The sequence below is a fragment of the Erpetoichthys calabaricus genome, chromosome 4, assembly GCF_900747795.2.
Source record: "Erpetoichthys calabaricus chromosome 4, fErpCal1.3, whole genome shotgun sequence".
NCBI lineage: Eukaryota > Metazoa > Chordata > Cladistia > Polypteriformes > Polypteridae > Erpetoichthys > Erpetoichthys calabaricus.
The window spans coordinates 181379800-181402666 of record NC_041397.2 but is presented as its reverse complement, the minus strand read 5'-3'; the positions used below and the strand labels follow the sequence as shown (position 1 = coordinate 181402666).

The 22867-nt window shown below is 40.7% G+C and overlaps 1 protein-coding gene across 1 annotated transcript in view; it reads right to left on the bottom strand.

The window, feature by feature from the left end:
• slc9a7 (solute carrier family 9 member 7) overlaps positions 1-18475 on the bottom strand; it is a 226174-nt gene extending 207699 nt beyond the window's left edge. Inside the window, 1 exon segment of the mRNA XM_051927093.1 lies at positions 17864-18475. Coding sequence (XP_051783053.1) covers positions 17864-18128 — 265 coding nt within the window. The 5' untranslated portion in view covers positions 18129-18475.
• Positions 18476-22867: the final 4392 nt, after the last annotated feature.

Below are 22867 nucleotides of genomic sequence, written 5' to 3'. Positions count from 1 at the left end.
TCAAAACTTTTAAGGAACACTGAAATATCTTCGTAGTACATGTTTAATTATTCTATCCGTCTATCCTTCCAGTGTCGCGTCAGCACCAGCAATAATACAGCGCAAGGCAGGAGCTATCCATGAACTAGCTAGCGCTGCGACACCATGTCCTCACATGTTTAATTATTAACAATACAGATTATTTAAATGAAGTTAAAGTTTTATCTGTATAGTATAAGCAACATATTTTGCTGTATTTCATCTTAAAAATGATATCGTCATCATACACGCTTTATAAAGTGGCGCAGGTTGTGCAATATTATAACTGTAGTGCAAGTTTACAGTGGGGTAATTGTACTTATAAGTACAAACAGTCCTACAAGGAGCACTTGATGAACTGATTGAGTGCGTTTATAGTTCTTGGAATGAAACGGTTTCTGAAACGCGAGATCCGTACAGGAAAGGCTTTGACACGTTTTGCTGTGGCTTGGGTAGTGTGTGCTTGAAACTGTATACCGATAATTCTCTTTCCGATCAGCTGCTGCTGTGATTCCCCACTCAGATACAGTGATATAAATACTCAGAGTGGTGCAGTGAGAGTAATATGGAAAAGGATGATCCATTGTGGCAACCCTTTAAGGGAGCAGCTGAAAGAATTCAGCTATTTGGAATACTAAGGCTATTCCCTGGACCATTATTGCTACAGGTTAATTACAATCAGATGCATTACACTAATAAACAATATGCAGTTAATTTTATAAAGCCGCGTCAGGAATGTGGGTCTAAGAAAGAAAGGATAACCACACAGGAACAGTAGCACTGCTTGGACGCTGGGTGCCGCCAGTCTGCAAAACCGAGCGGAGAAATTGCGTACGCCAGGGTATGAGGTACCGTGGTTTTATACATCACGATTTGCGAGTGGAAACATTCGTACGCAAGATTTCTGTGCGTACGCACCGTTTATACATGAGGCCCCAGGTCATTTAGCCAAATTCAGCCCAAGAATGGACCAAAAAGATGCTGTAGGAAGTCTTCAATAATTCCAGGATAACAACAAGGAATTTAAGAGCAAAGTTTGCTTTACTCAGTATCAAAATGGTTGAGTCAACTACTTGGAAAGGATTGTTTAACTATCTACACGCAAGGCAAGGAAGCCCTGGTTTTCAAAAAAAAAAAAAAAAAATGCATTACAGTAAAACCTTGATTATCTGTCAGGGTCGGGACTGAGGCCATGACGGATAACAGAAAAGACCGATAACAGAACAGCTACTTTAAAAATGATATACAGTAATCCCTCCTCGATCGCGGGGGTTGCGTTCCAGAACCCCCCGCGAAAGGTGAAAATCCGTGAAGTAGAAACCTTATGTTTATATGGTTATTTTTATATTGTCATGCTTGGGTCAGAGATTGCACAGAAACACAGGAGGTTGTAGAGAGAAAGGAACTTTATTCAAACACTGCAAACAAACATTTGTCTCTTTTTCAAAAGTTTAAACTGTGCTCCATGACAAGACAGATATGACAGTTCCGTCTCACAATTAAAAGAATGCAAACATATCTTCCTCTTCAAAGGAGTGCGCATCAGGAGCAGAGAATGTCAGAGAGAGAGAGAGAGAGAAAAAAGCAAACAATCAAAAATTAATAGGGCTGTTTGGCTTTGAAGTATGCGAAGCACCGCCGGACAAAGCAGCTGCAAGAAAGGCAGCAATGTGAAGGTAGTCTTTCAGCATTTTTTAGAGGAGCGTCCGTATCCTCTAGGCCAGTGTGCGAATAGCCCCTCTGCTCACACCACCTCCGTCAGGACCAGAGAATGTCAGAGAGAGTGAGAGAGACAGAGAAAAACAAACAATCAAAATCAATATGTGCCGTTCGAGCTTTTAAGTATGCGAAGCACTGTGCGGGAAGCATGTCGTTTGACAAAGCAGCTGCACGGATGGAAGCAAAGTGAAGATAATCTTTCAGCATTTTTAGACGAGCGTCCATATCCTCTAGGGGTGCGAACAGCCCCCCTGCTCACACCCCCTCCGTCAGGAGTAAAGAATGTCAGAGCGAGAGTCAGAGAGAGAGAGAGAGAGAGAGAGAGAAAAGCAAACAATCAAAAATCAATACGTGCTGTTTGATCTTTTAAGTATGCGAAGCACCGTGCGGGAAGCATATTGCTCGACAAAGCAGCCACTTGTAAGCCCAGCAAGGAAGGAAGCGATGTGAAGGTAATCTTTCAGCGTTTTTCTGAGGAGCGGCCGTATCCTCTAGGGGTGCGAACAGCCCCCATGCTCACAATATATTTGAGGAGTTTTATTTAATACGTAATACGCGCTCTGGTTGGGTAGCTTCTCAGCCATCTGCCCATAGCGTCCCTTGTATGAAATCAACTGGACAAACCAACTGAGGAAGCATGTACCAGAAATTAAAAGACCCATTGTCCGCAGAAACTTGCGAACAAGCAAAAAATCCGCGATATATATTTAAATATGCTTACATATAAAATCCGCGATAGAGTGAAGCCGCAAAAGTCGAAGCGCGATATAGCGAGGGATTACTGTACAGTAGATTAGTTATTGAATAGTCTTAATTATTTACAAAACTATATTAACAAATTATACAATTTTAACAAAATGAAGTCATATAAATATTGTAAAAGACCAGCGTTGTAAAAAGCAAATACAATTCAGAGGTATGGCACGGTGGCGCAATGGGTAGCGCTGCTGCCTCGCCGTTAGGAGACCCGGGTTCGCTTCCCAGGTCCTCCCTGCGTGGAGTTTGCATGTTCTCACCGTGTCTGCGTGGGTTTCAGAGGCCTCAAGTGCTGGAAGAGGTGGAAAAACTGTTGCTAGTGTGGTTGAACGAGAGGCAACTTGCAGGGGATAGCGTTTTAATATTGTTCATTGCATCAACCTCATCGATAAAGCCTGGGAAGACGTCACATACCGGACCTTGAACTCGGCCTGGAAGAAACTTTGGCCTGAATGCGTTCCTGAACAGGATTTAGAAAGATCTGAGCCTCCTGTTGTGGATGAGATTGTGTCCATGGGCAAGAGCATGGGTCTTGAAGTGGACAATGAGGACATTTAGGAGCTGGTCCTGGATCTCAAGAAGGAGCGGACGATGAAGGAACTTGCTGAACTCCAGAAGGAGCAGCATAACTTCATCCCCTGAGGACTGCTCCTTGGTGAGCAAGAGCAAAGGGCAGTTATAAAAAGTGATGCAATAAAAGCCGTCATGGAAAAAATGTAACAAGTGCCAGGATTTTTTTTGAGAAGAACCACCCTGACAAAGTGGTTGTGAACAGAGTGATAAACGACCATGTCGTCTCACATTTCTGAAAAATTTTAATGCATAGGAAAAGGCAAGTCACATTAGACTGCTATTTCGCAAAGTCTGATCCACCAGCTAAACAGCTAAAAACACCAGAAACCCAAGAAATCATAAGAGAGAAAACACCTGAAGGAGAACATCCCTCCATCGCGCAGAGAGACTCTCCCTCAAAACTGCAACCTCCTCTCCACCCAGCTTCCTCCTCACTTCCTTCATGCCAGAACTCGACTCATGCAAGGTTAGTTTTCTTGGTTGTTTATGGTTAGTTTTGTATAAATTAAGGACTTTTTACATTTTCATCTTTTTCCCCTGTGCTTAAAACTCATTAAAAAAAAAAAAAAAAAAAAAAAGTGTTTACAGCGAGCAGTTTGTAAGGCTGTAGCTTGAACTATTGCAATGTTAGTTTTCTCTGTTGTTCAAGGTTTTCTCAGTGTTATTCAATGTTTTTACATTTAGTTTACTATTACACTGTTACACTATTAACTATTTTTGTGCTTAAAAATCTTTTAAAAAAAATATATTTACATACAGCTCGTATGGTCTGGAATGGATTAATTATATTTACATACAATCCTAAGGGGGAAATTAGTCTGGGTTCCACTGCATCTGGGTTATGGAGCACATCTCCAAAACAAAAGAAAAAAGCTTTCCCCATTAATCTGTTTATCTCCTGCCACTTACATTCTTTTTTTCACTATATCGCAAACACTCATGCTTATTGTCTCCTGGCTCCCTACTCCAAACTTCCTTCTGCTGCACCTTCCCTTTTCTCCCTACTTCTTCTGTCACTCATCTCCTAAGAGACATGTCCGTCCCTTACAAAACAGAAGCTGTTCACCCAGTCCCATCGCTTACAGCATTCATTCCACCCTTTCTGACCCCACACAGCACATTACAAGCTGCCTGCAAGTCACAATATATTAACAAAACATAATAAAGCAGAATTATTACAATACAATACAGAAGAACGTTAACATTAATACAGAATAACATTACCATCAGTGGTTTCCATTTTCGATATATTTTTCAATTTTGTCGGCTTTCTATTATTCAGTTTTCTTCCTACTCTGGAAATTGAAGTGAAAGTGTTGAGTATTGCTATTTCATAGATAGAGATAGATAGATACTTTATTAATCCGAAGGGGAAATTCACATACTCCAGTAGCAGCATACTGATACAAAAACAATATTAAATTAAAAGAGTAATAAAAATGTAGGTAAAAACAGACAATAACTTTGAATAATGTTAACGTTTACCCCCCTGGGTGGAATTGAAGAGTCGCATAGTTTGGGGGAGGAACGATTTCCTCAGTCTGTCAGTGGAGTAGGACAGTGACAGCAGTCTGTCGCTGAAGCTGCTCTTCTATTTGGAGATTACACTGTTTAGTGGATGCATTGGGTTCTCCATAATTGATAGGAGCCTTTTGAGCGCCCGTCGCTCTGCCACAGATGTCAAACTGTCCAGCTCTGTGCCTACAATAGAGCCTGCTTTCCTCACCAGTTTGCCCAGGCGTGAGGCGTCCTTCTTAATGCTGCCTCCCCAGCACACCATGGCATAGAAGAGTGCACTCGCCACAACCGTCTGATAGAACATCTGCAGCATCTTATTGCAGATGTTGAAGGACGCCAGTCTTCTAAGGAAGTATAGCCGGCTCTGTCCTCTCTTGCACAGAGAATCAGTATTAGTAGTCCAGTCCAATTTATCATCCAGCTGCACTCCCAGGTATTTATAGGTCTATACCCTCTGCACACACAGTCACCTCTGATGATCACGGGGTCCATGCCTCCTAAAATCCACCACCAGCTCCTTGGTTTTGCTGGTGTTTAGGTGTAGGTGGTTTGAGTCGCACCATTTAACGAAGTCCTTGATGAGGTTCCTATACTCCTCCTCCTGCCCACTCCTGATGCAGCCCACGATAGCAGTGTCGTCAGCGAACTTTTGCACGTGGCAGGACTCGGAGTTGTATTCCAAGTCCGATGTATATAGGCTGAACAGGACCGGAGAAAGTACAGTCCCCTGCGGCGCTCCTGTGTTGCTGACCACAATGTCAGTCCTGCAGTTCCCAAGACGCACATACTGAGGTCTGTTTGTAAGATAGTCCACGATCCATGCCACCAGGTATGAATCTATTCCCATCTCTGTCAGCTTGTCCCTAAGGAGCAGAGGTTGGATGGTGTTGAAGGCGCAAGAGAAGTCCAGAAACAGAATGCTTACAGCACCACTGCCTCTGTCCAAGTGGGAGAGGGATCGGTGTAGCATATAGTTTAATAATTTCAATTTTTTGTGACAATTCCAACACCACATGCCATATCAACGTATAGTAAATTAATTATAACAAAAGAAAAGTTACAAAACGCTATTAAAACTCTCGCCTGTTCGTAACTGACACTGTGGTGTTGGAGAAGTACACTATGTACTAGCACAAGGGAAAGTTGTTCCAATGTGCAAAACTCACAGCGTACAGTAGTACAGTAACAGTTAAGTGCTGGCATGTGCAATTTTTTTTTGACCCTGACAGTTAGAGACTGATGGTTAATCGAGTGATGGATAAGGTTTTACTGTACTAAAGATTGTCAGACAACACCTCAAAGAAGAGCAGAACTATTAGAATTATGTGTTCTGAATGAGACAAAGATAGAGTTGTTTGCCCATAATGCCAAATGAAAGGTGAATTTATGGTTTGAAGTGGCTTTTCTGCCATAGGTCCTGGTCAGCTTGTCATTATTTAGCCCTCCATGAACTCCCACATTTTACCAGAGACTGGACTGGAGAACAATATGGGGGTCATCTATCAGAAAGCTGGATGTGAACAATATATGAATCCTGCAAGAAGACAAAGCAGACTGCTCTCTTATTAGACAAAACAGAAGTTTTCTTCCTTTATGCAGTTCTTCTTATATGTGTTTGATGGGATTTATTGTTATATTTCTTGAGCTTCTGGAAAAAGCTACATTTTCACTTGGGACAAAATGCATCTAAATAGTTGACTCGAACAAAATGCTTGCTCGATGCCTACGGAGGTTTTAATTCACACAGTATGAGGAATCCCACCGAGCCTTCTTTTTATCATAATACCTCTCTGATGTGGAAATGGGAAGCAGGTTGCAAATTTTCTTTTTTGTTTGTTAACTGATACCCATTTTTAGGTACACTGGATGTGAAATTTGTTGTGCTCATTCAGTTCTAGGGACTGCGTTTCAATTTACTGGCCTGGAACTTCCATATTCTCCTCCTGATTGCAAATACTTTTCTTGGGGTACTCCTGTTACAACCCACATAAAAAAATGCATGTTGGGGTGGTGTCAAAAAGAATGAGTACAAGTTGAAGTGTCTAGGAAAAAGAACCGGTCCTGACAGCCTTCTGCTGATAATGTAGAAAGAGAAGCTCATGTGTCACACCCAAGGTGTCAAACTAGTTATGGAATATTTGGGAATCCCCAAAAAGAGCTTAAATCTGTTACTTGGAAGCTGAAAATATGATCTGGCCTTTTCATCTTCTTGCTACCATGTGAAAAAGCAGTCTAGGGAATGGACGGTTATAGTGCTGAATTTGGGACGATTGTTCTTAAACAATACACAAATTTACGCATAATCTGTCACTGTTATACATTTTATAAGATAAATTCATGTGACCAAATTAAAGTCACTTTAGCTAAAGGTCCTCTTTAAAACAAAATCTAGCAAGTTTTGTGTCAAATCATACACACTGAAACTCTCTTTACTGTTATGTATAAAGAATTTTAACTAAAAAGGAACATTAGCAAACTGCTGTTTTGATTTTTGACCCAATGTACCCATTGCCACAGCAGGATGAATACACACAGAGCATCTAAAATAGCTTGAATCCAAACAGCCTCAAAATTAAGAAATGACCAGGAATACTAAATATAAAATAAACTGATCTAAACAGCATTTCACACTGAAAGATGAAAACAAGTCTCTAATGAAGCCATACTGTACACTTGTCACTTACCAACAAGAAAAGCATCCTTTCACATCATTTTTGTGTGTGCTCCAGTAAAGTATTTATGACCAGCCTCAATGTAACTAGGGTAATGGTGTAAAGTTCTGTTGCATAACTCCATACAAAAGATGATGCTTCTTATATGTTCTTTCCTTATTATGCTGGGTTATATTTATTCTTCACTTAGCAGACCAGTGAATTTGGAATTTTCAATGACAAATAGCCCTTTTGACATTTATTAATAGGCAGTATTGTAGTTTGTAGTGAGCCTGAGCTGATTAGGAGCTACTGTACTTGAATTCATCTTGCCAATCAAAAATTCAAGCATCTGGTTGTCACTTGTCATTCCAATTGCAAATCAGTCAAGAGTTGATATCTTGACAGTACAGGTTATGTTCACAAGCTGCTGAATGAACACTGGACAAGGGGCCACTTCAGATTAGTTGCATAAGCTCAGGATGATCCTGTGCTGATCTGGTGTTGGTACATACAGTATTTACGATAGCAAGGCTAACGTTAGAGTTTAGTGCTGTTGCACTGTGTCCCAGAGCCGCAGACTAGCAGAGGACCAAGACGAAGACTATGTGCAGTTGCAGTGTGCTTCTTGGAGTCAGAAAAGGGGAACAAATTTGCATACTAACTATACTACCTCATGAGCAGTTTTAACCTCCTTAGTGTTACATTTTTTTCCTTGCAATAATTTTTTTCACTTGAAAAATGACTTTTTTTTTTTTAAATATTATCTGCAAAGCACTACAAGTATAAAGTTAGAAGTATAGAAAATATAATATGAACAGCACACTGCACATGCGAGTGTCACTTTCAGATTTCCACAATCGCTTTTTGTTTCGATGTCAATTTCAGTTTCACTGTCTGAAGACAGATTCACTTCATCATCACTCAGTGGCGTTTCTTACAAGATGTCCTTATGAAGCTAGGAGAAGACACATCAACACTGTTGTCCAGGTAACGCTCGGGCCTGACGCTTATACAAAACATGCTCAACACTAACGCTCTTGCCACTTTTACAGCCCCAGTCAACCTCGGGTATTACCCAAGATGCATCTATACAGTTTTTACAGACTGTGTGAGGCTTGGGTCTAAAGCTAAGAAGGTTAATGGACTTCATGGTTGGAAATGCTACAAAAAAGAATTTAATATGCATCAGACAGGCTGTGATGGACATGAAAAAACACTAATGTGCCATTAAAAAAATACGGAAACCATTTTGCATATCTTTATTTGGACTGAAGTATAGTGTGACAATAAGGTAAATAAATTAAACTCAGTGTCAAAAAAAAAGAAAAGAGGAGCTATGTATGGAAATGCTTATATTGTGGAATATAAAAAAATATAACAACACGAATCAACATACATTTAATCATTAGCCTTCAGTAAAAAGATGCATGGTCAGTGTCCTTAATAAAGAGCTCGCCTGGGTGCTGGTTTGGAAAAATGACAATGAAAGATGCTGCCAGTTTCTTCTATATACTTGTAGTGCTTTGCAGATAATATACTGCATTGGAGTTTCATGGAGGTATCAAATCAAATTTTATTTATCACATGCAATTACAAACATAGTGCATATTGTGGTGATATGCTTAGTTACAGAAGCTCCAGAAAATAATAAATTAAACATGCCAACAACCTACTAAACACATATTAGAACTTTTGGCTTTGTGGGTGTGCTCCAGATATGACAGTATGAAATCTGTCACAATATGTACTATATAGAGCTTACACTTAATGTGAAGTTTGTGATGCGATGAGCATTCTTTACAAATATTATCTGGCCTTTAACTAGATGATATTTCATATGCTTCAGTGGTTGTTGGATTAATTTTACAATTAGGAAAAACTGGGTGCATAACAAAAGTATTAACACTTCTGTTGTTGTATCATCTATATAATTGGGAAATGAGTTAGGACAATTACAGTATGTTTCAGATAAGACTCTACTAATGATTACCTCTCATTGTCATTACTTTCTAAATCTTTTTCTATTACTTTCATGCACTTGAAGTGAATAATATTTACAATAACGTCACTCACTTCTATCTAATACAGCTTAATGACTGCAACTTTTTAATTATGTTTACATGAGGATGCAAGTTCATGTAAGACGAAGTCCACTGTTGCAGTTGGGAATAAACTAGACTAGATGAACCTCTTCTGGGTTGGTCAGTGAAGTACCTGGACTACCTGCTTCTGTACATTTTGTGAAGTACTCCACCCTTCCTTTTCTCCATTTCATGACACCTCCTATCTCACATTCTATGTATTGTTGCAGTCACAGGCATCACCTACACCATACACTTGTGCTGGCTTAAGAAGATTCATACCTTACAATTTACAGTAACTGGGAAAAGCTCAAAAGTGTAAAATGAGACTGCCACACATGTAAGCTTAGAAGACTTTTCAGGGCTTGTTGAATTGTAGTCCCATCCCGAGTTGAGGATTGTTATTACCTAATGCCTTTCCTCTTCTTCTACCTGCAGATTCGAAGATCGACAGCACAATGAAATCCAACATCACTTCCAGTTTTCGGTCGCCACCCCTTCTGCAGCTTTGCCTTATAACCGCCATCTTTAATTGATTGACGGAGTGGTGGCTCTGAGGCTAGGGATATGCACTGGCAATCGGAAGGTTGCCGGTTTGAATCCCGTAAATGCCAAAAGGGACTCTTCTCTGTTGGGCCCTTCAGCAAGGCTCTTAACCTGCAATTGCGGAGCGCTTTGAGTAGTGAGAAAAGCGCTATATAAATGCAAAGAATTATTCTTATTATTATTATCTCCGTTTGGACTTGCATCTTGAAAGACATTACCCTGGTTAACTGCCAACACATTTTTTGCATTATTTCATCAGTTATATGGGGAACACCATCTGGTACCCCAAAATCTGTATAATCTTCTTGTGTTTTTACATACAATATAAATAACTAAAGGTAAATGGACATTTGAGGAATACAGTTACCAAAGCAGGAGAGATGTGTCCAACTTTTAAACTGCAGGCCATGGCCTGGGCAGCATCAGTAACAAGGCAGGAAACACTTTAGGAAGGAATATATGTCATTCAGTGAACATATTCAGTTTCACAATCCATGATGTGCATAATGTGTGTAACTCATGTTATTCTTAATTTATAAGTGGAAGAGCAGTGAAAACTAGAAATGGGTCCCCTGCCTCAAAAAGGCAAAATTTTAACTTGCTCTTCTCACAGTGCAATTCATGTTGGGTTTTTTAACTTATTTTTGTGCCTGTTATTAATATAAAGTAAATTATTTCTAAATTTCAAATTCTAGGCAAGAAATATTAAAACCAATGCAATTGGGTCTCAGATTTAAATGCATACAAAAAGCCATTTATGTCTGCACTGCATTCTGACATGATAATCTTGCATTCAGTCTGTACCATAGTATTCCAGAGAGCACATAGATTAACAGCTACCATACTCAAGCAAGTTTATTATCCTGCAAAATGCTGAGAGAATGTACCACACTACACGGTTATGAAATGTACTACATAAAGACTTACTGACTGACTCCATGCTAGACTTGTGATATACTTCTAATAAGCAAAAATAATTAATTCTCATAACTTTGCGAGTCCAAATGAAGGATCAGGGAGTAATAAGTCCACCTACTAATGTCACCTTAATTCTTCCCACTGATGCCTTAACAAAGAGGACAGCATAGAGTATCTACCCATTATTTATATCCACTTTGTTCGACTGTGGTCACGGGGGCTGAAGACTATGCCAGCATCATCAGGCACAAGGTTGGAATCAACCCTAAAAGGTGTTTCAGGTTACTGCTGGACTAATTCAGATTTTCCAATCAAAGTAAATAACTTTGAATGTGGAAGGTGTCACACGCACATGGGAGGCAGCAGGAGGGTCAAGCTACTGTTGACACAGAGGCACGGGGGAGTAAGACCCTCAGATAATCATTTCCCTCTAGTTGTCCTGCCTCTTCCCCTTCCATAGCAATAAAAAGTCAACCGCCTTGCTCTGTAGTCAGTCTACTTCAGAACTCAGTCATTTATGACTCACTCACTCAATTGCAGCAAACTGTACAATTAACAGGGCAGTTCCCCAACCCTTTTGATTGTGTTCTGTCTCTCTCAGGAGTGCTCAGAGGGAAAGAAGGCAAAAAAAAAAAAAAAAAACACACTATATGGACACAAAAAGTATCAGCCCAGACTTTGAGCAAACTCAGAATTCAAAACATATATCCTGGAGCTGCTTCACCAGTGTTAACCATCATGCCACCAAGCCACACACATCTTGCAGCAGAGCTCATTAAAAACAACTGTCAAAATATGTAAACAAATGATAGTCTTAATGACTAATAAAATAATGTAAAATCAACTGCTTTGTCATTAAAGTTCTAATTATATTTTAGCAGGATGCATATTTCCATTCATCTACTGTAGAGTGCTGCTGGTGACCACTACCTATCTAAATCAAGGACTTGCTCTACATATCTTGTAAATCCACTGCAGGGTTTTTTTTTTTTTTGTTTTTTTTTAAATTGATAACAGTATATTTGCAAGCTCTAACGAGTGTCAAAATACATATTGGTTTACCGATTATCATGTTTTTTCTTTTGTTAATTTGTGAATTTTGAAATTGCAATGGTGGGTATAGTAAGGAATGAAACCCAAAAAATTAATTTTATCAATCTTCTGGCCTTTTATTTTGTGAACTTGGGGTGTGACGTAGTGAGAACCCCGAGAAAGTGCTAGTCCAATTACACAAGCACTTCCCAGGGCCAAAGTCATCATTTAACCTAACAAGCTCCTCTATAGGACATAGATGGGAATCACAGTACAAGGCACACACCTACACACTCACAAAGTATGACAGCATGAAAATATAACAGGGCGGACGGGATTTAAACTCCAGACCCTGGAGTGTTGGGACAGAAGTACAATTCATGTTGCCGAAAAGGAAAAATTTGCACAGAATTAGCTTTATGTTGTGGCCTGGTGCGATGCGATTTTTTTTTTTTTTTTTTCTTTTTAACTCCCACTTCAAATGTTAGGCATGCTTGACAAGTCTACTATAATCTTGAAGAAGCACCGCCGAGTTAAAACAGTTCAAAGTCAGGTCAACTAACCCTCCACAGCTTGATATCATTTTTACTGCAAAGCCTCAGAGATAAAGCAATGCAAAATGAACTCTTTTTCTCTGTCAAAAACTAGATACTAGCATACATTTGATTTCAGTAAAAAACAAAAATGATCAGCTTGCACTGGTCATCTAAGAAAATGATTTGTAAACAGAGATGATACCTGCCAGGACAAATGTGGGCAAACAAAGCTTCAGGTTACAACCATACTGGGGATGCATTCTTCATAAGATATAAACAAAACATGCATACTCAACCATATGCAAACTGGAATAGACTGGGCAGTATATGGTTATGTAAATACAATACCTACAGAATAAAAAAAAAAAAAAAAAAACAGTAATAGGCACCGCAGGATATAAACATATTCAGAAAGATTTTGATTTTACCAAGTGTCCTCAGCTATAGGTTTGCCATTCAAAAAATCAAGAATGCAAAACACAAGCACCATTCTAACAAGCAGAAGTGTATTTGCTAGAAGCATCACTGACTGACATCAGTGACTGACTCTTACGGTGTACTCGCATAGGCTCATTTGTTCCATGCCGTGCCTACTCCCCCGCTGGCTTGCACTCACACTGCATTTAACCTTCTGGACCCGGGCACGCTTTCGTCATCACCATGCAACTTCATGTAAAGCCAAAACAAGATCTGAACACGGTGAGACAGCATGCATGTCAAAATAATTTTACTTATTGTGTGGTTGTTTTGGAGTCATGCAGGGAAGGATTTGCTGTTAATGTTAATGCACGTACAAGAAGATTTTTATGGTGACAAATGATGTTAAGGGAGAAATTTGCAGTTTTTCTTGTCAACTACAATTCACGGACATGTGTAAGGTTAGGATAAAAACCTGTTTTTAACTCACAAACTGACTTGTTTTATCATTTATATCATGTCTGTTTTCCATGCTCGGGCATGATGCTAATGAACCGTGCTCGGACCTACCTCTTCCAAGTGGGTGCTGGCACAGTACGGTTGGCCTGGTGTGGAGCAATCACACTAGTCAAACGAACTAGAATTGCAGGGTTACATGTGGACAAACATGCTCGGGCATGGAACGAATTGCCAGTGTGAGTACACCATTAGATTAGCTTACAAACAGAACAAATGACATACAGTTTTCTGACCATTTTATAAACGAATGAATATATACTCTGACCAGTGTAATGCAAATACAGCACAGGAACTTAGAAGAAATGTAACCAGATACTTAAGCCATAAACATCTTACACAAGTACTTTCATTTTCTTTGTAATATCATTTTTTCCCCCTTTATTTCTGTGTGAACTACTTTTGCTTTTAATTTTACAAATTTTTTTAAAACAAAGATACTTGTACTGCTGAAATATTTGAATACATGTCACACTATTGCCAGAACTGTTCTGTGAAGTAAGCTGAAACTGCAAATATTTGAAAACATTGGACAAACGCAGTTAGAATTTGTTAAGGCAGAAGGTGCAATTAGCTCTGCTACATTGTGAGTTTTAGGAACTTGAGATGATGGCACAAGAATGCTTCTTTTAGCACCTGTTACACAAGTACAACCTACTGTAGCCTCATGACTCTAATAACACAAGTGTATGTAAAAAGAAAAGAAAAAAAAAAAAACAAAACACACACACAGCACACATCCTGGAGACAGGATCACCAAATACCTATATTAGCTTTATAAGATCAGTATAAAGCTGATCAAAGAGAACAAAAGAGGGAAAAACGATGCCAAGAATCCTGATTTAAGGCTCGATAACACGCAGGCACAGACAGCTGCAGATGCAGTTGTGAACAGTGGATGCACACCCTGGTTTGGTGCAAGTGTTTAGTGCTCAACACTGTGCAGCTGCAGAATCGTCCAGCTCTTTCCTCTCAAAATTGTTGCCTTAGGTCTGGATGCTTTCTCAACATGAAGTTTTGTAAATTAAGATATCTTTATGTGCTTTTTACCTTTGGATTAAACCGGTGCGAGTAGTGACAAATTACTTCACACAACTGTTCCACAAATTAATCCACGTTTTCTTCTCTAGCACACGCCTAGATGACACTAACAGGTACACACAGGTGCAGCAATTGCGCTTCAGGATGCTCTTTCCATGTGTCGTTCCGTTGGGGTGAGTCCCAAAAGAGTTTAGAAATCTTAAAACAGAGATAATGATCATTTGTGCTTTTGTACATAGTAGTCTATAACATTTCACTGCTAAAAATCACAAGTTTATATAGAGAACATAAAGTGCTGGATGCATCGAAATTCTACATAACACATTCTGAACAGGAAGTTCTAACATAGGCCACTTATCTGTGTCTAAGTTTGCTTATTTTCTAACTGGTACAATTAACCTCCTTGGCTCTACAAATGTGGTTCGAGTTCAAAATTCTATACACAAACGGCCAAACACAAGTCAAAGTTGGGGCAACATGCAATACACTTTACAGTGTTAAGCCTGATTAACTCTTGTGACAGCATTCTGTTGGCACTTGGCGGATAAAATAATATCATGCTGCAAAAAATCATGAACATTTCTATGTGTTCTGACACTTTATGGCAGTTCCCAAACTCGGTCCTGGGGTTCCTCTGTGGCGGCAGTTTTTGTTCCAACCAACTTTTGTTTTTAATTGGACTCCTGGCTTAATTACATAAGTGAGCTGTTATCTCCCAATTTTCTGTGTTTTGGAGACAATGTAGAAATTATAAAACTAAATTTGATACTTTTTTTTTTTTTTTTTTTTTTTTTATTAAAACTAGGGGGCTTCGTCTGTCAACCAACCCCCCCCCCCCCCAGTCTGCGCTACACGCCAGCCATTTCGCATCTCTGTCATTTGCGTATGTAGATTTCACTTTCACCAAACAACAAATCTTTTAATTCTCGCAGATACGCCTCTTCACTGGGAAGAAACACTTCTTTTCCCTGATGGCAACACAAATTAGACAATCTACATGTCTCTGACTTAAAGTTTAAATCCGAACAATATATTCGATCTCTTTTCACTGTTCCATTATTTCACCGAGTAATAATTTCCATTTGTTTGCGCTAATGCGATCTTTACTACCATTTTTTTTTGAGACTGTCACATTTTAGAACTTACATTATCTCTGACCTGCTCTGCATGTGTATTGCGCCAACATTTTTGAATTCTTTACAACGTTCTACTTTGTCATCTACTCTTTGTCTTTTATTTCTGGCCCCGGGTGTGGTTAAATCTCTTGGCACAAAGTTTCTTCTTGTGGGATGTGGAAGTATCTCTCTGAAAAAGTCACGGCTCGTACCTGATTTTTTTTTTTTTTTTACAATAGTTGTACTAAGCAGTTATGTGGGAATGATATAGTTGTCTTGTTAACAATATTTTCATCTTGATTTTCATTCTGCGTTCCAGGTGTTCTGGTTGAATCCATCAGTTACGGTACTAATTATTGAGTTTGACACTACAGTAGTTGCAGCCTTTCATAGTTCAGTGCTGTTTGCCAGGCTCTCTGCTCTGCTTGTTTTTTAATTGACATTATTAAAATACAAGAAAGGGAGCAAACTGCACAGAGAAGGACAAGATAATAGAAATCCGACAAAAGAGCACTTAATGGTACATCAAACAAATTTTTCTAAAGGTCTTATAAATGTAAAAAAACACACTCCTGTGCTTTTCTGAATGTAGAGTAAGAGAGGAGAAAAACACCAGCTAATTAAATGACATCAGTTATCATCAACTGTTATTCCGGATTAGGATATACTAATGTTTTAGAACAAAACGAAAAACATTGCTCAATATCGACAGATACTGATAAAAATGCATACGACTGTGTACGACCGAATAGTCATGACATGCCTGCTGAATTTGGTCTCATGAAGCTTCATCGTGGTGCAACATGTGTCAATTAGCCCCCTAAACACTGTTTATATCAACTGTCACTGTTTGTTTCTGGGGAAACGTAGGGATGTCACTAAACCTTGCGCTGTTATATTCTACAGCAACACAACGGGTACTTCCATCATACGGGTTAAGCACGGACATTCTACCATCTTATTCTCACGCAACAGAAAAAAATATATAAGAAAAGTGCACAAAGAAACACACTTCTACTGTCCAATTGCAACATCGGGCTGGGTGCTGATGACTGTTTCAAAACATACTATACAAAGAATGTGTACTAAATCTGCATCACTTCAGAGGTGAACATTACGCATACCTTTCCTACTGTATTTATGGTGACATTTACATGTTTTTGTTACAAGTAATAACTTTATCTTGTCAAATTAAATTGACTCATTTTTCTGGGGCCAAACATAACACTAAAGATCCTACGTGGATCTACAATAAACCAAATTTTACCCAAAGTCCTCAGGCATCAATGTCTAGTTCAAATCACCAGGTAGCCTGTACAGGGAGTATAACTGTGTGTGCCAGGGGCAAAGATACAGGGGGGGAACCACTGAAATCAGTCCCCATCCATATTCAGAAGCCCTACCCCAGACCTTAATTCAATCGTCATTAAAGCATGCCATGCAAAACTACAAGGGGGTCAACCAGATCCTCCTATTGCTTCCCTATCCAGTTGTTTCCAGGCCCACCCACTTTGCAATTTCTTGTGTGCCCATTTCTCTTGTCCAGGACAAGTGCTTGATTTTTGTTCCTGGGCCAGGCTCTCTGTGTACCATAACCAACAGTACGCAGGTAGATGAAAACAAAAAATGAAAATTTCAGCTAAATCTTAAAAAACAAAAAGTCAGCCTCCTTGTGTTTTAAAAGGAGTATATCAGTTTCATTGAACTGCTAACTAAGCAGACTGAGAACAGAAGCCAAACTTCCAGATTAAGACTTGATTGGGGATTAGTCTGGTTGTAAATAAAACAAGCAGTCACAACGGTCCAATAGGACAAAGTCTGGGAACTGAATGGAAAAGCACTGTACACCCTTTGTTAAAAAAAAGAGGATTGCAAGCGCTATGTATATGAAAATAAACCTGTTATATATATATAAGCAACGGCAAGCACATCCAGGAAGAAACAAAACAAAGGAACATGAAACATCTGGTTGGGGGTGCTTTGGGCTTTGAGATTTTTAGTTCCTCTCACGACTACATACATCCTGCCCTTTTACAAGTCGAATACCCTTCGGCAAGTCAAGAAGACCGCTGCTGATGGAAAGCGTCAGGTTAAGTTACACGCAAAGCATCTTATCACCACAACGATGCGCCAGCGCCATTTGAACAAGCCGCTGACAAATTGTCCTGCCGTCAGAATGCAGAATGCGGCGGTGTGCACTGGTTATTACGTGTTCTCCTGCCTTAACATACTCAGCCGGTTAGCTTTATTACTTAACCTCTCGGCGTTTAAGCTGTCAGCTCTCCACAGACGCTGCATTCATTTTCACACCGAACGGCGACATAAAGCACTGAGCCGCAGCCCTGCAATTCAACGGCTGGTAAGCCTGGATGACGAGAACAAATAAAATAACTATGAAATAAAAAGGAACTCGCATCTCTCACCATAGATCATTGCCAGTCCGGTCTCGTGCAGGAAGCGGACTCGTCGGTGCTTAAACAGCCAGATTGTCAGAATAGTTAATGTGAGCAGTAAAATGAATGTCAGCAGATTAACACTGTCTTGCCGATGGCTCTCCTCGGCTTCCTTCTCTGTTGCCAGCTCCTCCATGCCGTCCTCCGCCCGAAGCCGGTCCAAGCGATACAACAGAAAAATAAACGCAGATAGAAGGACATTCCCTCGAAGAGGACGTGAGTGCGGTGAACTCATATGTGCTGAAGTGCTACCGACCGCCAGAGAAACTGGCCGCTAGACTCCGCACAAGGAAATGCAAAGAAGCGCCTAAGGCCCGCCCTTTTGATGAGCGAGGAGGCGTGTTGCTCGCTTGGCCCTTTTTAAAGCGACCCAGCCGCGGCGCTGCCGTCTTCGATCTTATATGTTATACAGTAAAATGCCTGTCTGCTCGACCCGCTGCACTGCCGCCGTCCCTCCACTGCGACAGGATCTTCTAGAGACCGGAGGCTGATGAGCGGTAGGTGCCGAGGAAAATGAGTTCTGTGCCTCGTCGGCATTGATTACTGGTGAGGGCGTCACAGGTTTATGTACTCTCTGAGCTAAAGGTCAACTTATCGATAACGAAGTGGCGACGCTGGATGCTTATGGATAGCTGCGGCGAAATGGATTTGATGCAAATGAAAACAAACGATAATAAAAGTAATGTAAATTAAATGGACGTCTGAAGAAGTAATTATTCATCGATGTGAATGCTTTGTACTTTTTAGACCAATGGGGAACAGTTTTTTTTTTCTATAAAAATTTCTATATCATTTTATAAGGGTGCGGGAGATGGAAGAAGGGAATTCGCTTCTTGACACGGATTACTATACACGGATTACTATACTATAAAGGACCTTTGACTTCTTCAGCAATGTTTAGCTCATATGATCAGTGGCGACACGTGCACCAGAACACCCATTATCAGAGAGAACACATATGTCAAAACTATTCCCCTGGCTGGCTGTGAGTTGACCCCAGTCCAGGGTCCAATCCGAGGTTTGATGCCAGCCAGGCATTCGATCCGGTGGGCTGCAGCAGCTTGTCCGATCGAAGTGCTCTTTAAGCGCTATATGTGCAACCCTTCTCCTTAGGCCCAAAAATTAGCCCAATGCCTGATAGAGACCAAATGACATGCTGGAAAGACTTTATACATACCATGAAAGTTCGAAGAGTGGAGTCACCTCAGAGATATTTCAGAGTTTTACAATGGGTATATACCATCACACTATTTGGGAGAGGGTCCCCCTCAATGATTCTACGATGGTAAATAACATATATAGGTCTGAATAGCAGGGGAAGGGGTGCCAGGTGGATGAAAACATGTTAAAAATGCAGTGAAGGGAGTTTAAAAAATAGCCTAAAATAATGCATTGTTTTTAAAAATGTAGCCCAAAAAACACAATCTCTGAACGCCAATTTCTTTCCTGCGAATGATGATAAAAAGTCTAAATGGGTGAGAAAAAGGCAGACCTGGAATACTGCTTGTCATGTTGTTCACAGGGTCAATTTATAGTTGGCTTCCCCAGGTATTCCCTTGTCCTCACACAGTCTGTCACCACCTAAGGAGCATGTTCCTCGGAGGTTCAGACCCAGTGATTTTACACTGCCCTCTCCTTCTTGAAAATGACAACCTCGAGGTTTATCACAAACTCCAAACATCGTGTCATTATGTGGATGCTCCAGGTTAGCCCTGCCTGAAGCAAGACATCATAAACGTGATCAAGAAGTCCACCTGTGTTATTGCTAAGCCTGTCCTCTATCTCGGGGTTGTTAGTCTGTTCTTCTCCCAATCACTACCACTAGTGTAATGACCCAGGATTGTCAAAGACAGAGGAATAGAATTAGCCTCTTTATGCCAATTGCTGTTGAATTGTCACAAAAAGGACTGTTGGCATCTTTGGCACCACTTCAACAACATAGCTTGTTGTTATCTGGCGACGTGAACACCATGCTGCTTTGTTTCTTTGTCAGCACACACACACCGCACATTTCTGCCTCACTATTCACCTGGGGTTAGAGGCAAACCGTATGCCATACTATCTCCCAGCTCGTGAGCTGACCCAAGCCTGGGGCCCACATTCAATGCTCACTAGCAGCCACAGATCTGGACCAATGTGCTTTGGAATCCAAGAGATGCAATCAAAGTTCACCGTAAGTGCTACATCTGTACCACCAATACTGCTGAAGGAGCTTCTCTAGGTATTCTGCACCCATCAGACAGTCCGCAACCACCAGAGGAGTATGTCTCTCTTAGGTCTGGACTCTGGGATCACTACACAATATATTTATATATATATATATATATATAGAGAGAGAGAGAGAGAAGGACCTGGGAAAGGAGCGTTTCCGGAGAATTGCCTTTCCTGAAGCGCTATAGGGCAGCCCCCCTGGACTGTGGTGGTACCACGGGTTTAGAACATGGAAGCTCAAACATGTTGGGGCCCGTGGCCATACATGGAGGGCACTGTAGCTTCAAGCTGAAGACAAGTATAATTTCAGACTGACTGTACCTGTCAAAGATAAATTCACAGGGCTGTCCTCAGCATGGAAGAAGAAGCCCTTACTTCACATGCGTGGAGCCATGCAGTACAGGGAAAGCAATGACTGAATCACAGCTGTTGATTATACTTCTTAAATATACATAGCACTTGGTTGATTTTCATGTCCTTTTAAGTTAATGGGGCCTGAGGCCAGGATGTGTTTGTTCCTTGCTGCAGCCAGAAATGATCAGTTTTGGCCTTTTACATACTAGCACAGATAGTGTTGAAAATTGGTGGTAAAATTATATTTAACATATAACATAGGAGTTTAGAGAAATACGTTTACTGTATTTAGAGTGTTTAATAGCTTAATGATGTTGACACATTGCATAATTTCAGATGAGCTAAAAATGTTTAGCTGCTGGTTTTGGTTTGTACTCAGTATCCGATGCTTCTTATTTCATCGTCCAACAACAGTCGTCTAGCATTGATAGATTCCACTTGCCTTGATAATCTTTTTTCATTGTTGAATGTCATGGTGAAACCTTTCACCATCTTCATCACCAACTGCACCAAGATTAGGTGGGAAGAAGTCTAAGTGTGAATGCAGAAAATGAATCTTGAGAGACATGTTTGCTTGAAGCATGTTGTCAGCCACCTGGACATACTGCAGTTTGGTGCACTGTAGGTGGCAAGAGAATTCTTAACAACATCCTTGAATATTTTCAATATGCTGTCCTCCAGCCCCACTAGAAGATCTTCAAACTGCTTGTCATTGATGATGTGTCTGATTTGTGGACCAACAAAAATGCCTTCCTTAATCTTGGCCTCAGTTATTAAGGAAAACATCTTTCTTAGATATTGAATTCCTTCACCGTTCTTGTTCTTCACTTTCATGTAATTTTTAATCAGACCCAATATTTATGTGAAGTCGAGGCAAGAATATCTTTGTTGACTGTTTGGTCAACCATTTTTTTAATTGTAATGAAGCTCTTTAGCACAGCTGTCACACATAAAATAACATGACTTGGTGTATCTGAGCCGCATGACTAGGAGCAGTACCACTGCTTTTAGATCAACACAGATGTTCCAGTTGCAGTTATTTACTGTATATTATAAGATTTCTTTTGGGGCCCCCGCAACGGGATGACACACCGAAGAGTGTCCCATAGTGCAATCGCCATGTCTATGAAAGACAACCTATCGGTTGCTGGGGTAACAACAGACTTCCATCGCTGGAGCAGCTCGCCGCAAAAACAAATCCAAAAAGGTTGTGGTCACGCTATAAACACACTGCCATCGGTGGTAATGCAAGGAACATTGTAAATGCAGGGAACAGTATTACTTGGCCACTAACATGACCATGACCCTGCCTGATTGCTGTGTCTGTGTATAGAAGAGTGGTGGATCCCATTACAATAATTAACCGTGCTGTTCCTGTTTCAAGCTGAATAGTTGGTTTTGCTGAAGTACTGAGAGTCAGCCTTGTGTTTTGGGGTGCAAGACAGGGACTCATACATCACATGGTACCAGAAGTGGGGTCTTTGCACCAATGGATCCCCAAAAAATACAGCAAAACCCAGAGCAAGACGAGGCTGCCAAAGATGGCTTCCTCAGACGACCCTGAGTTTTTCCTATTCTGCTTTGAACATATGCCAACATTGATGCACTGGGACAGGAGAGCCTGGATAACTATTTTAGCCCCATTTTTAACTGGAGAAGCCCTCCAAGCCATACAGAATCTCCCTACCGAAAGGCTTGATGATTATGACTACTGAAGCAACAGATCCACTTCCGCATGGCTGTGAGCCTGGTGGTCAAGGGGCACCAGTTTCAGCTGTGGCATATTGATCCAGATCGCCCTGTCCAAGGACAGATTCAGGGCTTAGTGGACCTGATTCAAAGCTGGATCCGCGGAGACCCCTTCAAGTGCATTGTGGAGAAACTCGCTATTGATGCAGTTCTGTCAGGGATAGACAAGAGCCTTTGTGATGAAATGCTATGGAACGATGTCCACTCACTGCTGGATCTGACCCGCAGACTAGAGGGTGCACAAGCCACTTTGAAACAACGGGGCTACCCAGGCTTGACCCCGGATTTTGATCCAGCTGGCACAGACCTTCAGGGTCGCCAGCACCCTTAGTAGAAGACGCCAGAGTGTGAACACCATAGTGTGGACTACATGCAGATGCTTTTGCAATGATCAATTGGGATATTTGGCTTAGGAGTGTCACCTCCCACCTGGGCAAGCAATGGCTATCGGTCTGGCCCAGGTATGCGTCTGGCAAGTTTCCCCCAAGATGTGAAAAGAGGAAAATTTTAAGGTCTCCATTACGTTGATTTGACAGGAATTTTTAGTGCTGTAGGACTCTGGTAATGACCTCTGTGTGTCTGCCGTGACTTGCTCAGGCAGACTTCTTATAAGGCCACGGGCAAATGGAACATCTGATGCGTCCATGGGGATATTAAAAC